The sequence below is a fragment of the Heterodontus francisci genome, chromosome 1 (assembly GCF_036365525.1).
Source record: "Heterodontus francisci isolate sHetFra1 chromosome 1, sHetFra1.hap1, whole genome shotgun sequence".
NCBI lineage: Eukaryota > Metazoa > Chordata > Chondrichthyes > Heterodontiformes > Heterodontidae > Heterodontus > Heterodontus francisci.
This window is the reverse complement of record NC_090371.1, coordinates 209,648,580-209,666,212: the sequence shown is the minus strand read 5'-3', so window position 1 is coordinate 209,666,212 and position 17,633 is coordinate 209,648,580. Positions and strand designations below refer to the sequence as shown.

Here is a 17,633-nt window from a genome sequence, read left to right as displayed (position 1 = left end):
AAAGGGGAGGTGATTCATATTGGGAGGAGGTAAAGGGAAGCGTCTATAGAAGATAAACTAAATGGGGCAGAGGGGCAAAGAGATACTGTAATAAAAATACAGAAATGGCTAAATCACTAAAGGTAGCAACATAGGGTTGATAGGGCCATAGAAGGGTAAACAGCATATTGGAATTCATTTCTAGAGGAATAGAATGCAAAAGCAGGGTGATAATGTCAATTTAAATGGGACCTAGGCCAGACAATACTTGAAGCATTTGTACACAGTTCTGGTCTCTGTTCATTTTGGGAGGAACTAGTAAAGCAAGACAGGCACCGAGATGGCCAGATCACATATCAAATGACATTATCACACACTGAGCATTCTCAAAACATAGAAATACATTACACTGCTTCCCCCTTTTAAAAAAATTAATAAACTATTTCCAGATACAGTTTCAAAAACAAACAAATCTTTGAGAATATGCACACTTGGCAAAATAACAAATAACTCTTTTTCTTTAAACGATATCTATAAATCAAGTCTAACAACCAGTTTTTGATTTCTTCCTGATCTTCTCGCAGGTTTTGGTGTAGAGTCAGGTTTTGGACTGTTTGGTTTCTGTTCAGGACTTACAGAAGATTTTGTTTCTTTTTCTGAAGCTGGTACTTCAGATGCCAAAGTCTGAACTAGTTCACACTCTGGCAAAAACTCGCTATCAAGTAGGTCATGCGCAAGTTTCGCATCATCCCTCGCTGGGATCACATTTTGAAATGGTCGGTATTGCAGACTTTGGACCCAGACTTGCTATTAGGGTTTATGATCTATAACTAGCGTAAAGTTTCTACCCTACACAAACTGGTGAAACTTTGATTCTGAAGATGATTCCAAGTGCTTTCTTCTCTATCTGCGCGTAGTTGTGTTCACTCTTGGTCAGGGTACGCTCAGAAGATCAAGATGTTTATGAAGAGAGTGGTGAGAATATGGAACTCGCTGCCATGTGGAGTGGTTCAAGTAGATAGCATTTACACATTTAAGGGGAGGCATGATCTGAACGTGAGGCAGAAGAGAGTAGTGGAATATAGGAGCACAATAAGTTAAAGGGGGAGGAGGCTTGTGCAGAGTGTAAAGATCGACATACACCAGTTGGGCCAAATGGCCTGATTCTCTGTTGTAGATTCTATGGAATTCTATACAATATCTAATATCTCACTGCCTGTTTTTTTAATGAGGAAAAGGCCTTTGCTGAGAGTGATTGTCAGTAACATTTCAAGCACCTCTATAGCTCGTCTATAAATAAGTTTAATATTTTTCTTGTAAGTGTTATAATTATTTTTACGCATTTATTTTATTGCAAATCTTACTTCCACTAAGAAGGCTTTGACTTATTAAGAAGCCAAGATGTCAGCCAAATAGATATTTTTTTTAAATTGGAATGATTTATTTAGCTCCCCCTTTGTTCCCTGCCAGTAGTAGGTTGTTTGCTGATTGCCAATTTGAGTTTGGCCGTTTTGCACTGTGTGATTGGTAGCTTTAATTGGTATACTGCCAAGCTCTTCAACTATAATCTGTAGTTGTGACATGAATGTAACATTTGAGATTATCAGATGCTAGTGTGAAGTGTGATTTACATATCAAATACGACACCTGAAATGTGTGAGACGCATGTGCTTCCTAGGTGTAAAACATTTTGGATAGAGAAATTTAATCTATTCAGTCTAATAGATCAAAATAGACCCAAAAAGTGATGGAAATACACAGTAGGGCAGACAGCATGTGTTGACTGAAAAACAGTTAACGTTGCATCTCTGTGACCTTTCATCATTCTGCCGGAACGTCATTGACCGGAAACATTGGGCTGAATTTTAATGGGCCATTTGAAACGGGAAGGGAGGTGGGTGGGGGGAGTGGCATAAAATTGGAATGGAAGATGTCAGACAGGAGGTCCCCTGTGGTGACACCCCTTTCGGATTTGGCGGCCGACATGGAGGGCAGACTTTGCACATTCACAAGGCAAGAAGCCAATTAAGGTATTTAAAAACTCAGTACAGGGCAATTTTATTCAGAGTTTCAAATTTTCCTGATGGCACACAGGCACCACGGGGCTTCAGGGCTTTGCCTGGTGAAAGGATTGAGGCAGCAAGTAGGCGGGAACTCAGTGTTGGCTTCGGTGGGAAGCCATCAGGTGGGGTAGCGGCGCTTGGCAGGAAGGGTCGCGGGAGCATCGGGAAACACTGCGTAGTGGGGGCCAAGGTGCCAACAATGCGGGGGAGCCATACCAGGGTGGCATTGGGGCACTGCCACCTCATTGAAGCTCATGAGTAAGGGTGAGGGGTGCGGGAGGTCTATTTGGCCTGAAGGCCTTGCGCTTAGGGAGAGGTAACCTCTCATGGGACTTATTCTTCCGGTACCTCAAAGCCAGGATGAAGAGAAGCAACAGAAAGGGAGGAGCAGGAGAACTCCAGAAACTTGGAGGCCCACAGGAGGGCCAGCCTTGGGCACGGAAGCCTGGGGAAGGATGCAGAGGGACACACGCAAGACCTCTGGCACTCAAAAGAAGCTACCACCAGGGAGGGTCTACCGGCTGCAGCAGAACTACTTGCAGATGTCTGAGTGGCAGTGTCTCCGAAGACTGTATCTCTCCGGGGAGGCCATCAATGCTGTAGGTACCATGATGCAGGATGAGCTGAGGCCCTTGGGATTTGGTAGGCATTCCATGCTAGTCATGCTGAAGGTCACCGTGGCACTAAACCTCTATGCCACAGGCTCATTCCAGGGATCAACTGGAGATATGCGTGGAATCTCCCAGTCTGTGGTGAATCACTGCATCATGGAGGTCACCAATGCCATGTGCAGGAGGGCCGGTGACTACGTGCGCTTCTGCACTGATCCAAACGGTCAAGCTGAGACAGCTCTAGGATTCGGTGCCGTCACTGGATTCCCCCAGGTGGAGGGGGTCAACGACTGTATGCATGTGGCCATCAAGACTCCCACAGACCAGTCTGCTGCATTCATTAGCTGAAAGGACTTCCATCCCTCAATGTATGAATGGTCTGTGACCAGAAAACTGATCTTACAGGTGTGTGCACAATTCCCAGGAAGCAGCCACGACGCTTACGCATTAAGGCAGTCCCAGGTGCCAGACCTTATTTGTGCCCCCCGCACGCCTTCAGTAATGGATCCTTGGAGGCGCCTATGAGGAATCCATGCATGGATGCAGAGGAGAGGCATAACACCTACCATGGGTCCACCTGAGCGACCATCGAGCAGGCCATTAGTCTCCTGAAGATGAGATTTAGGTGCTCATTCGATCCAGTGGAGCCCTTCACTACGCCACGGTGAGGGTCTCACGTATCGTGGTGGTTTGCTGTATTCTGCACAACCGAGCACTACAGCGGGTGAGGATTTGACTAGTGAGGATATCATGGAGTGTGATGCCTGCTCCAATGATGAAGATGCAGAGGAGGATGCTGCCCCGGCACTGCATGATGAAGGACTCCAGGCACAGCAGGAAAGACGCCATGAGGTACGTGCAAGGGAAGCATGAGATGCCCGTATACATTCACGTTTCCTGTGAGCCTTATCACCTTGTGGAACCACAGCAATAAAGCCTTATCTTTAAGCAGCCCTGTTGTCGCCTCCTTCATTCTGTACTGCAGCACCCAGACTGAAGCATTGAGCACTTGGGTTTGTCCTTCACTTCCAGCCCCTTGGGAGGAAGGTTTTAAATGAATCCCCAAAGGGCATCAACAGCCGAAAGGAGACGTGGTGAGCGAACATCATAATTTTATTACGCATCACAACCATCGCAGGAATACCCTTTTCTATAGTATTTTCATCCGCGATACTCTTAAGTGCATCTAGGTGCTCTTCTTAAATATTTTCCAGGTGCCCTATGTGGTGTTCCCCCTGCACTGTCAGCTGAGGTTGAGGCAGGCTGCTGACCTTGCTGCCTCCTGGCTTGGGATGACCTTGGCGGCCATTCTCTGGCTGCCTGAGTCCTGGAGGGCCCCGACATATTGAAAGCCTCCTGCAAAGGTGCAGAGACAACCTGAGTCAGCGGAATGATTGAGGCACTGGCATCACTGGCAGAGGGGCTTTAGAGCTACTGCCCACACGAGGAACACCCTGAGAGAAGCCCCTAGATGTGGAAGGTAGCTGCTCCTCCCCCCTTATAAGGCACACTTGTACGTCCCTGCTGACCTGAGACGGACGTAGACCTGGTGGGTCTCCAGACGCCTCACCACCCTCTTGTCTTGTCACTGCTGCATGGAGCTCATGGACAATGTGATGGTGTACAGGTCTGCACACATCTCCAGTAGCCACTGATTGGTCTGTTGGATCTGGCTCTCCATGAGACTCACCAATCTCTCAATGGAGGACGTCAGATGCGCAATCAGCAGAGATCTTGCAGCACCCAAGGCCTGGACAGACTCCTTCATTGTCCATGCTTGGGTATGCATAGTCTCTGGCATCTCTGTCAGATGTTGCCTCACCTCTTGTTGCAGCTGCAGCATTTCCCTTGTTGCTGCCAACACCAAAGGCACATCATCAGCCTGGGGCTCAGCATGGGCTTGGCCTCCCACAGTCCTCCGACTGCCAGTGGCCTCAGCTGTCACAGCCTCCATCAGCTGCCCTGGCGCGTCTGTGCTGTGCTCACCAGGTTATGCAACAAAATCTAAATGTGTGTGACTACCCACTGACGTGAAAGTATCTGAGGAAGTGAGGGTGCAGGTGAATGATACGACGGTGAACCCTCTGAGGCTGCCCCCACCCTCTCGAGCTGCTCTCTCTTCTTGTTCATCTTGATCTGCATGAGAAATCATAGACATAGAAGGATTAGGGTCTTCTCATTGTGACATTTCTACCAGCCCAAATATGCTTCTCCATTGATGCAGTGGGATCACATGTGCTACATGGCTCTTTGACACCAGTTACACCCTTGTGCCCCAGGAGATGCTCACTCACTCTCTTGGGTGGGCGCCCCTGTCTCACCATCAGCTATGGCAGAACTGTCTTGTTGCCCTGCCAGTTCCATGGCTTCCTCCTCCATCAGGGGTTAGGACATCGATATAAGGAAGTCCACCACTGGTCTTGGCGTGCTCTTTCCAATTGTGGGCTGTCTTCTCCTGCAGAAACAATAATGAACAAAGATAGTCTCCCAGCAGGTAAAAGCCGCAGACCTCTGATGATGATAATCCAGTGAAACATGATGGGGGAATCACATATTCCACCTGCATCGGGTGACTTTCGAGGGACTATGCAGAGGAAGGCATTGACGGACGGGCATCACTCACTGAGGTACAGCCATGACTCTGGCTCCATTTCTGACTCCATAATCCCATTGCCATGGCTGGGTGATCAGTCCCTCTCCACCAGACGCAGTCTCTTGCTCTGACACAAGCTAGGCCCAAAAGGTTGGAAATGTATGGAACACTCTCCTTGGATGACCAGTTCAGGTCATTAACCGTTTTCCGGCACAGAATCCAGAGCTGCTGATGTCCTCTGATATCCCTGTCCAGTCTTGCTTGGTCAGGCAGGCAGGTCTCCTCCTCCCGTCCCTTTCACTTGCAGCCTGGAGGAGAGTCTGGAGAGAGGCATCGCTCAACCATGAGACCACCTGGGGTCTTCCTTCTGCCTGTAGGCTTCTGATTGGATCCTTGGCACAACTGAATGCAGGAGCTGTGTTACTCCAGGGTGCAATCAGGCAGGCAGGGGCTGTATTACTCCAGGCAGCAGTAAGGCAGGGGCTGTATTACTCCAGGCAGCAGTCAGGCAGGGGCTGTATTACTCCAGGCAGCAGTCAGGCAGGGGCTGTGTTACTCCAGGCAGCAGTCAGACAGGTGCTGTATTACTCCAGGCAGCAGTCAGGCAGGTGCTGTATTACTCCAGGCAGCAGTCAGGCAGGGGCTGTATTACTCCAGGCAGCAGTCAGGCAGGTGCTGTATTACTCCAGGCAGCAGTCAGGTAGGGGCTGTATTACTCCAGGCAGCAGTCAGGCAGGTGCTGTATTACTCCAGGCAGCAGTCAGGCAGGTGCTGTATTACTCCAGGCAGCAGTCAGGCAGGTAGGGGCTGTATTACTCCGGGCAGCAGTCAGGCAGGGGCTGTATTACTCCAGGCAGCAGTCAGGCAGGAGCTGTATTACTGCAGGCAGCAGTCAGGCAGGGGCTGTGTTACTCCAGGCAGCAGTCAGACAGGTGCTGTATTACTCCAGGCAGCAGTCAGGCAGGTGCTGTATTACTCCAGGCAGCAGTCAGGCAGGTAGGGGCTGTATTACTCCAGGCAGCAGTCAGGCAGGGGCTGTATTACTCCAGGCAGCAGTCAGGCAGGGGCTGTGTTACTCCAGGCAGCAGTCAGACAGGTGCTGTATTACTCCAGGCAGCAGTCAGGTAGGGGCTGTATTACTCCAGGCAGCAGTCAGGCAGGGGCTGTATTACTCCAGGCAGCAGTCAGGCAGGTGCTGTATTACTCCAGGCAGCAGTCAGGCAGGGGCTGTATTACTCCAGGCAGCAGTCAGGCAGGTGCTGTTTTACTGCAGGCAGCAGTCAGGCAGGTGCTGTATTACTCCAGGCAGCAGTCAGGCAGGTGCTGTATTACTGCAGGCAGCAGTCAGGCAGGTGCTGTATTACTCCAGGCAGCAGTCAGGCAGGTGCTGTATTACTCCAGGCAGCAGTCAGGTAGGGGCTGTTTTACTCCAGGCAGCCGTCAGGCAGGTGCTGTATTACTCCAGGCAGCAGTCAGGCAGGTGCTGTATTACTGCAGGCAGCAGTCAGGCAGGTGCTGTATTACTCCAGGCAGCAGTCAGGCAGGTGCTGTATTACTCCAGGCAGCAGTCAGGCAGGGGCTGTATTACTCCAGGCAGCAGTCAGGCAGGTGCTGTATTACTCCAGGCAGCAGTCAGGTAGGGGCTGTTTTACTCCAGGCAGCCGTCAGGCAGGTGCTGTATTACTCCAGGCAGCAGTCAGGCAGGTGCTGTATTACTGCAGGCAGCAGTCAGGCAGGTGCTGTTTTACTCCAGGCAGCAGTCAGGCAGGTGCTGTTTTACTCCAGGCAGCAGTCAGGCAGGGGCTGTATTACTCCAGGCAGCAGTCAGGTAGGGGCTGTATTACTCCAGGCAGCAGTCAGGCAGGTGCTGTATTACTGCAGGCAGCAGTCAGGCAGGTGCTGTATTACTCCAGGCAGCAGTCAGGTAGGGGCTGTATTACTCCAGGCAGCAGTCAGGCAGGTGCAGTATTACTGCAGGCAGCAGTCAGGCAGGTGCTGTATTACTCCAGGCAGCCGTCAGGCAGTTGCTGTTTTACTGCAGGCAGCAGTCAGGCAGGTGCTGTATTACTCCAGGCAACAGTCAGGTAGGGGCTGTATTACTGCAGGCAGCAGTCAGGCAGGTGCTGTATTACTCCAGGCAGCCGTCAGGCAGTTGCTGTTTTACTCCAGGCAGCAGTCAGGCAGGTGCTGTTTTACTGCAGGCAGCAGTCAGGCAGGTGCTGTATTACTCCAGGCAGCAGTCAGGTAGGGGCTGTATTACTCCAGGCAGCAGTCAGGCAGGTGCTGTTTTACTCCAGGCAGCAGTCAGGCAGGTGCTGTTTTACTGCAGGCAGCAGTCAGGCAGGTGCTGTATTACTGCAGGCAGCAGTCAGGCAGTTGCTGTATTACTCCAGGCAGCAGTCAGGCAGGTGCTGTTTTACTGCAGGCAGCAGTCAGGCAGTTGCTGTATTACTGCAGGCAGCAGTCAGGCAGGTGCTGTATTACTCCAGGCAGCAGTCAGGCAGGTGCTGTATTACTGCAGGCAGCAGTTAGGCAGGGGCTGTATTACTCCAGGCAGCAGTCAGGCAGGTGCTGTATTACTCCAGGCAGCAGTCAGGCAGGGGCTGTATTACTCCAGGCAGCAGTCAGGCAGGTGCTGTATTACTGCAGGCAGCAGTCAGGCAGGGGCTGTATTACTCCAGGCAGCAGTCAGGCAGGTGCTGTATTACTCCAGGCAGCAGTCAGGCAGGGGCTGTATTACTCCAGGCAGCAGTCAGGCAGGTGCTGTATTACTCCAGGCAGCAGTCAGGTAGGGGCTGTTTTACTCCAGGCAGCCGTCAGGCAGGTGCTGTTTTACTCCAGGCAGCAGTCAGGCAGGTGCTGTATTACTCCAGGCAGCAGTCAGGCAGGTACTGTATTACTGCAGGCAGCAGTCAGGTAGGGGCTGTATTACTCCAGGCAGCAGTCAGGTAGGGGCTGTATTACTCCAGCCAGCAGTCAGGCAGGGATTGTATTACTCCAGGCAGCAGTCAGGTAGGGGCTGTATTACTCCAGCCAGCAGTCAGGCAGGGGCTGTATTACTCCAGGCAGCAGTCAGGTAGGGGCTGTATTACTCCAGCCAGCAGTCAGGCAGGGGCTGTATTACTCCAGGCAGCAGTCAGGCACGTTCTGTATTACTGCAGGCAGCAGTCAGGCAGGTGCTGTTTTACTCCAGGCAGCAGTCAGGCAGGTGCTGTATTACTCCAGGCAGCAGTCAGGTAGGGGCTGTATTACTCCAGGCAGCAGTGAGGCAGGTGCTGTATTACTCCAGGCAGCAGTCAGGTAGGGGCTGTATTACTCCAGGCAGCAGTCAGGCAGGTGCTGTATTACTCCAGGCAGCAGTCAGGTAGGGGCTGTATTACTCCAGGCAGCAGTCAGGTAGGTGCTGTATTACTGCAGGCAGCAGTCAGGCAGGTGCTGTTTTACTCCAGGCGGCAGTCAGGCAGGTGCTGTATTACTGCAGGCAGCAGTCAGGCAGGGGCTGTATTACTCCAGGCAGCCGTCAGGCAGGTGCTGTATTACTCCAGGCAGCAGTCAGGCAGGTGCTGTATTACTGCAGGCAGCAGTCAGGCAGGGGCTGTATTACTCCAGGCAGCAGTCAGGTAGGGGCTGTATTACTCCAGCCAGCAGTCAGGCAGGGGCTGTATTACTCCAGGCAGCAGTCAGGCAGGTTCTGTATTACTGCAGGCAGCAGTCAGGCAGGTGCTGTTTTACTCCAGGCAGCAGTCAGGCAGGTGCTGTATTACTCCAGGCAGCAGTCAGGTAGGGGCTGTATTACTCCAGGCAGCAGTGAGGCAGGTGCTGTATTACTCCAGGCAGCAGTCAGGTAGGGGCTGTATTACTCCAGGCAGCAGTCAGGCAGGTGCTGTATTACTCCAGGCAGCAGTCAGGTAGGGGCTGTATTACTCCAGGCAGCAGTCAGGCAGGTGCTGTTTTACTCCAGGCGGCAGTCAGGCAGGTGCTGTATTACTGCAGGCAGCAGTCAGGCAGGGGCTGTATTACTCCAGGCAGCCGTCAGGCAGGTGCTGTATTACTCCAGGCAGCAGTCAGGCAGGTGCTGTATTACTGCAGGCAGCAGTCAGGCAGGGGCTGTATTACTCCAGGCAACAGTCAGGCAGGTGCTGTATTACTACAGGCAGCAGTCAGGCAGGTGCTGTTTTACTCCAGGCAGCAAGTCAGGCAGGTGCTGAATTACTGCGGGCAGCAGTCAGGCAGGGGCTGTATTACTCCAGGCAGCAGTCAGGCAGGTGCTATATTACTCCAGGCAGCAGTCAGGCAGGGGCTGTGTTACTCCAGGCAGCAGTCAGGCAGGGGCTGTGTTACTCCAGGCTACAGTCAGGCAGGTGCTGTATTACTCCAGGCAGCAGTCAGGCAGGGGCTGTATTACTCCAGGCAGCAGTCAGGCAGGGGCTGTGTTACTCCAGGCAGCAGTCAGGCAGGGGCTGTGTTACTCCAGGCTACAGTCAGGCAGGTGCTGTATTACTCCAGGCAGCAGTCAGGCAGGGGCTGTATAACTCCAGGCAGCAGTCAGGCAGGTGCTGTATTACTCCAGGCAGCAGTCAGGCAGGTGCTGTTTTACTCCAGGCAGCAGTCAGGCAGGTGCTGTATTACTCCAGGCAGCAGTCAGGCAGGTGCTGTTTTACTCCAGGCAGCAGTCAGGCAGGTTTTGTATTACTCCAGGCAGCAGTCAGGTAAGGGCTGTTTTACTCCAGGCAGGAGTCAGGCAGGTGCTGTATTACTGCGGGCAGCAGTCAGGCAGGTGCTGTATTACTCCAGGCAGCAGTCAGGCAGGGGCTGTGTTACTCCAGGCCACAGTCAGGCAGGGACTGTGTTACTCCAGGCAACAGTCAGGTAGGGGCTGTATTATTCCAAGTAGCAGGCAGACAGGGCTGTCAGCCCTTTCAATATGGCACCTGGAGCTTCTGCGGCATCACCCAGTCAGCCGCTCATCGCCCCAACGGATGTCACACCCACTTTCGGTCCCGATGCTGGGACCTGCTGACTCCAAATAAAATTCAGCCAATTAATTCGGTTTCTCGCTCCAGAGATGTTGCCTTACCTGCTGAGTATTTCCAGTATTTTCTGTTTTTATTTCAGGTTTCCAGCATCTGCAGTATAAGTTGTGTCAGCTTTTTAGGAGTTGTGTCTGCTTTTATGGGGTTGTTTTAGTTGTTTTGAAATTGTTGGTTAGCTTTTGCTTGTTTCCTAGATTGACATTTAGCCTGCCTTCTTAAATTGAGGCCATGAATCAACTAGCGATCCCAGGAAATAATGTAAAATGATTCCCTCCTTCACTTCCACGTCTTTATTAATTATTCTTCTTCTTTTGTTTAATCTTGATATCCACCTTTTTATTATTTCACATTGAACTAATTTAAATTGTGCACTCTGGCTACTGTTATGTGTCTTTATCCATGCTCATTTTCAAGGGAACCACAAGCAATTTATTACCACAAATACAGAGTTAGCAGTTGTCATGTGGTATACGTTATAAATGTAGTTATATAGTTCAGACAGTATGTTAAATTTAACCTTTTCATAATATTTGTAACTTACACCATGTGACAATTCTTACAGCCATATTCCCCAGGCTTTATGAAGAGAAAAGCTACTATGTCCTGCAATAAAAATTAATCTGCTGCATGTATTTAAGTATTTCACTGATTTTCTTCAGACAAATAACTAGATACAGTAATGTAACTCAGAATGTGAAAAGATCCATAATATTTAATATATACACTTAAAAATGTCTTTTCAGTGAAAACCTCGAGACATAATTTATATGTTGTAATGAGTACCCAGTTTCACTATGGATGTTGTAAAAGTAAAATCAAGAATACATTTCTTAGGAAACTGAATTTTTGCTTTAAAAGAGTGTCCTTTTTTTAACAGGTGAAAGCTATGTTTGTGCATCCAATGAGCCATTCCGTAAAGTAGACTATGCCAAGAACGTCAATCCAAACTGGTCAGTCAATATCAAGGCAGGAACGTCCCGCTCTCTCTCATCGTTGACATCAAGAGGTGAAGGAAAAGAAACCAAGGATTTTATTAGGCCCAAACTGGTGACTGTTATCCGCAGTGGCGTAAAACCACGGAAAGCTGTCAGGATTCTTCTAAATAAGAAGACGGCTCATTCATTCGAACAGGTGTTAAATGACATCACAGATGCCATAAAGTTAGATTCTGGAGCAGTCAGAAGGCTGTACACACTTGATGGAAAGCAGGTAGGAAAAAACAACTTCTCTGATCTGAGTCCTTGATCATACAGCCTTTATACAGAATAAGAATGTCAGATGTTCACATTTGTGCAACAGCCATGGTTAGGCTTTGTAAACCCATGACTGGTACATGACTGCCATTTTGCCTAAATTTCAGGTGTTTCGGGGGGTGGGGGTGGTCATATATGGTGAGGGAAGGCGTAGAAATGGAGTGTCCATTGTCTTCCCCCCGCCATGCCATTTTACCAACAGCAAGGAAGCTGGAGGATGCCCTCCTGCCCAGAGACCAATCGAGCCACATAAGTGGCCAAAATAAGGGCCTCTCCCCTCTGCTTCTGGCATTTTACCAGCAGTGGGTCAGCCCTCCACCTTGTGGGGAGACTGCCTGGTAAACCCTGGCACTCTCCCTGTGGGCTTGGTGGGGTGGGCCCTCCTATTTGAGCATTCTATGGCCCACAGTGGGACTCCCCAGTGGCAATGGCCACCCCACAGTCTGCCCCGCATCCCCCCCCACCCTCATTAACGCCCCCCGACAACTGTCGGGGCAACACCCGAAATGTGCTCCTCCTTCATATAAAAAGGGCATGTCTATAGAGAATGAGCTTAGCCCCCTTTCGAGAACTCTTCAAAGCTAAGTTGTTATAGAATTGTGATTTATGATTTCAGAGCAGTTTTTGGTTACTGAGCATTTTCTGCTTAGCTGCATTGTACATAGGGTTTCCAACTTGGCTTTGACATATTCCTGGAGACTTGATCATGTGACATTTGAATACATGGCATTCAACCAAGGAAAAGTTTAAGATTAAGAAAGGGAAAATATAATACGAGAGTAAACTAGCGAAAAACATAAAAACAGACTGTAGAAGCTTCTGTATATATATAAAAAGGAAAAGATTAGCAAAGATAAATATGGGTCCTTTACGAGCGGAATCAGGAGAATTTATAATAGGGAATAGGGAAAAGGCAAAGAAACTAAACAAATACTTTGTGTCTGTCTTCACGGAGGAAAATACTTAAACCTCCCAGAAATAATGGAGAATCAAGGGACTAGTGTAAACAAGGAACTGCAAGATCTTTATATTAATGGGACTTAAAGTAGATAAATCCCCTGGACCTGATGATCTACATCCCAGAGTGTTGAAAGAGGTGTCTGTAGAGACAGTAGATGCATTGGTGGTCATCTTTCAAAACTCTACAGACTCTGGAATGGTTCCTGCAGATTGGAAGGTGGCAAATGTAACCCCACTATTTAAGAAAGGAGGGAGAGAGAAAACAGGGAACTACAGACCTGTTAACCGAACATCAGTCATAGGGAAAATGCTAGATTCTATAAGAAAGGATGTGATAACAGGACACTTGGAAAATAACGGTAGGATTGGGCAGAGTCAACATGGATTTATGAAAGGGAAATCATGTTTACCAAACCTTTTGGAGTTTCTTTGAGGATGTAACTAGCAGAATAGATAAGGGGGATCATGTGGATGTGGTTTATTTAGATTTTCAAAAAGCTTTTGATAAGGTCCCACACAAGAGGTTAGTAAACAAAATTAGAGTACATGGGATTGGGGGCAATATACTGGCATGGATTGAGAACCAGTTAATGGACAGGAAACAGAGAGTAGGAATAAATAGGTCATTTTCGGATGGGCAAGCTATGACTAGTGGGGTACCGCAAGGATCAGTGCTTTGGCCCCAGCTAGTCACAATCTATATCAATGATTTGGATGTGGGGATTAAATGTAATATTTCCAAGTTTGCAGATGATACAAAACTAGATGGAAGTGTGAGTTGTGAGCAGGATGCAAAGACACTTCAAGGGGATTTGGAGAGGCTAAGCAAGTGGGCAAAAATTTGGCAGATGGAATACAATGTGGAGAAATGTGAGGTTAGCCACTTTGGTGGGAAAAACAGAAATACAAAGTATTTTTTAAATGGTGAGAAGCTGGGAAGTGTTGAATTTCAAAGGGACTTGGGTGTCCTTGTTCATGAGTCACTGAAAACTAACATGCAGGTACAGCAAGCAATTAAGAAGGCAGATGGTATGTTGGCCTTTATTACAAGGGGATTTGAGTATAGGAGCAAAGTTGTTTTACTGCAATTATATGGAGCCTTGGTGAGATCGCACCTGGTGTATTGTGTGCAGTTTTGGTCTCTTTACCAAAGGAAAGATATACTTGCCATAGAGGGAGTGTAACGAAGGTTCACCAAACTAATTCCTGGGTTGGAAGTATTGTTGTATAAAGAAAGATTAAATAGACTGGACCTTTATTCTCTGGAGTTTAGAAAAATCAGAGGTGATCTCATTCAAACAGACACAATTCTTACAGGGCTCGACAGGGTTGATGCAGGAAGGATGTTTCCCCTGGCTATGGTGTCTAGAACCAGGAGACACAATCTCAGAATAAGGGGCAGGCCATTTAGGACTGAAATAAGAAGGAACCTCTTCACTCAGAGGGTGGTGAATTTTTGGAATTCTGTGCCCCAGAGGGCTGTGGAGACTCAGTCGTTGAGTTTGTTCAAGATTGAGATTGATAGATTTCTACATATTAAAAACATCAAGGGTTATGGGGATAGTGCAGGAAAATGGTGTTGAAGTAGATCAGCCATGATCTCATTGAATGGCGGAGTGGGCTCAAAGGGCTGAAAGGCCTGCTCCTGCTCCTATTTCTTGTGTTCTTGTGTTGTGTTCGCGTGACACCACTCAAACAATGTTTAATCATGTGACATTTTGCTGTGCTTACATGAACTGCACAACAGTGATGGTTTCTCCTTAGTCACCAACAGTAGCGTATGAGAGACTAACCACTCATTCTGGAAGACTGCTGCCCAAAGTGGGAGGATTGGGAACCCTAATTATACATCCTGTGTATGTCAGGTCACTTTTATTTGTGGGTGATTTCACTGCAGCCTGCATTTTTGCAGCAGACACACATCTTGGCCTGTACAGCTGCTATACGAGGTGCAGTTAAATGAGAGTATTCCTATTGGTTATTTAAATTGCGCTGCACAAACTGAATGAAGAAGGCATATTCTTCAGTTCACACTTTCTTCAAAGGTTCCTCAGGAGCAATGTGTTCCGCTCAGCAAAACTCCAGGTCCTGAGTATCCAGACCATGCTAGTGGAACCTAGAGATGTTTGAAGAGTCCTGTCTTTGGTACCTCCATTCTACCAGAGGCAGTGAATGAGCTATACCACCAACTGCTGATTAATCTTCAGACTACTTCAAGATCTGGTACAGTCACCACTGCCTATAGTGGTTGTGTTATTATCCATGTGATTTGGCCACTATACATAGTGGATGATGTAACCAAGAAATTTAAAAAGGGTACCTTTTTTACACAAGTTGGCAGATGAACATTTGTTTTGGCTGAATCCCTTGTTGGCTTTATCTTAATATATATATGCAGCACATTATAAACAGATATACAACTGTGCTGTGGTGCAAAAGAGTTCTCACCTTCCAAGGGCAAAGCCGTACAAAAACATTGGGACCAGGGACCCAGTCTACTTCGTTGTGGTCCTTGAGTAGCTAACCGCTGAGATGCCGGAGCTCATGGGCAACGTGATGCGGGACAACAAATAGTTACTCTGTGATTGACTCATTTAATGATGACAAATAGTGGTGTTTGCCCAATATAGGTGGCTATCTGTGATAACCAGCGATAGTCCAAGTGCTGAGGACTGTAAATCACTACAACAATGGTTTTAACTTTTTATACTACAGCCTCTTTCCAGATCACCACAAGATTTATCAGCCAGTCTGTTGTCCACACATGTGTGAAGCAAGTAACAGATGCCACGATTGCCAGGGAAACATCTTGGTAACTTTCCCGGTGGAAAGACCCAGAAACTGGAGACAGTATAAGACTTTTTCCACTTAACAGGATTTTCGAGAGTTCAGGGCATCGTGGATAGTACCCGTGTGACCATTATAGCTCCACAGGTGAATTCAAATGTTTTCACTAATAGCAAAGGGATCCCCTACGTAAATGTGCAAATGATTAATAACCACTAAAACATCATCCTATATGCAAAAAGCTTGTTTCCTCAGGTACTCCCATAACACTTTCATTCTACAGCATTCCAGAGCACCACAAATATTTGGGGGGCCCCACAGAATTAACAAATCGTGTTTGAAAGACTAGACTACCCTTTGCAGCCCCATCAGGAACTCGCACACAGCAGTGGCAATACAGTAAGGCCCATGCCACTATTAACGCTGTTTGCACTGCTTTGGAGAGGTGCTGCTGTACCGTCTAGCCACAGTGAGCAAGATTATCATGCTTCACAATTTAGTCATTAGAAAAGCAATGCACATGATAGGCTAAGAGGATTGGGTATCTGCAGCACCCCAGGACGAGGAGGAGAAAGAGGAGGTGATTGACAAAGAGGAAGATGATGGGAAGGCAGGCTGAGTGCAGCACCATTGTAAATGATGGCATTGGCACTGTTGCTGACTTACTGTAGACAGCATACAATTCCAGCCACCAAATTGCACGCCTCAGCTCCACTTGATTGCTGAGAACAACTTTTTTAACAGCTACTGGTTAGCTCAGTATATTCTGTTTGTAGACATGATTTCCTGTGTATTTATTTTCATGCCACAGGAAATCCATTCAAAATTAAGATGCGTGCCAGAATAACTATTCTTTACATAGGGGTTAGTTTGAATGTGGAATTCTTTACCACAAACCTGTGTTGAAGCAGATTCCATAACTTCTTCTATAAAGGAATTAAGTAATTGTTTGAAAACGAGAATCTTCAAAGGATGTGGGGAGCCAGAAGGAGAATGGGATCAGACTAGTGGCTCATTGTGGAAAAAAACGCAGGCACGTGCACATAATGAAAGTGGAGTGGATCTTGGTGTGATAGGGTATCATGTATAGCTATTAAATCATTACTAAAATAATAAAAATCACTGTGTGTGATTCATTCAGCAATTTATTACCTAAGGAACTATACACATGACCTGACAAATCTTTAGGGGCAGGAACTACTTTCAGTCATGTGTTGTTCAAGTGCTTAATATACGCATCAAATTCCTCTCTGTCCTATATCAATGGGCACTATTAGTGAACAAAAATGAATATCAGTTGTTTTCTCAGGATTTTATCAATTATACAGTGAATTGAAATCATCAGATATTTTCACAAACAAATGCTATTTATCTCAGCCCTAAAGAAATAGATTTTAGTCAGTTCCAACAAGTGTATTTACATATGAGTTTGAGGTGGCTATGAGGAAAGATGCATGGTGATTCTCCTCATAAGTCTTTGACCAATATTGAGGTAATTTTTATTTTTTTCATCTGCTCAACCTTCAGCACTGCATGAAGTAGTTGTTTTGGGCTCAACTTTGATAGTGATCCAGGTGAGTGCTGAGATCAAGGTCAAGGAGGTACTGCAGTCTATTAAATTCTCCTGTTGACTATTTGGGGGAATTTTATACCGACGGCAGGCGTGTCGATATCAGGGGGAACTGACGCCGAAATCCCCGCATTGCCTCTTTTCTGGAAGGCCCACCGAAATTAGTGCCAATCAGGCACCTAAGTGGACAGCGGCAGGCCTTCCATAGGATTTAGGACCCCATCGCGGGAAGTCCCGGCCAATTAGAGGCCGGCAGGTGCAGCGCCACCGTGGAGGTGGTGGCTGCTGCTCTAGCTGCACGTACTGGAGGCTGAGGAGCGTCGCTGGAGCCAGGCCTCAGGTAGGTCAGGGTGGGAGGAGTCTGGCGGGTTGGGGGTCGTGGGGGAGGAGGGAGGGGTTTCGGCAGCAAGGGGAGGTGGGTGGCTGTCAGCTGGCCCTCCCCCTTCTTTATGTCAGGTCCCTCATTCAGGCATTAAGTGCCTTCGAACGAGGGACCTCCCCACCCCACACCCGGAGCTGGGAACCAACCTGTATGGTTTTTCCTACCATGCTTCCCGTGCGGCACCATGGCCGCTCACTGCATTGGTAATTGCGGCTGTGGTGGGAAGAGGCCCTTAATTGGGGGTGAATTGCCCAGTTAAGTGCTGCAATTGGTGGCGGGGCAGGAAGGCCGTTCACAGGCCTTTCCACCCTGGACTAAATTTCGACGGAGACGGGATGGTGGTAGCAAACCCCCCCCTCCCCCTGCTGCTCCGCCATCCCACCCAATTTCATGATCTCCCCG

The 17,633-nt window shown here is 48.2% G+C and overlaps 1 protein-coding gene across 1 annotated transcript in view; it reads left to right on the top strand.

The window, feature by feature from the left end:
* The window catches only part of dclk2a (doublecortin-like kinase 2a), a 476,915-nt gene that overhangs the window by 88,620 nt on the left and 370,662 nt on the right, over positions 1–17,633 (top strand). Inside the window, exon 2 of the mRNA XM_068041163.1 lies at positions 11,157–11,488. Coding sequence (XP_067897264.1) covers positions 11,157–11,488 — 332 coding nt within the window. The remainder of the gene's footprint in view (positions 1–11,156; positions 11,489–17,633) is intronic.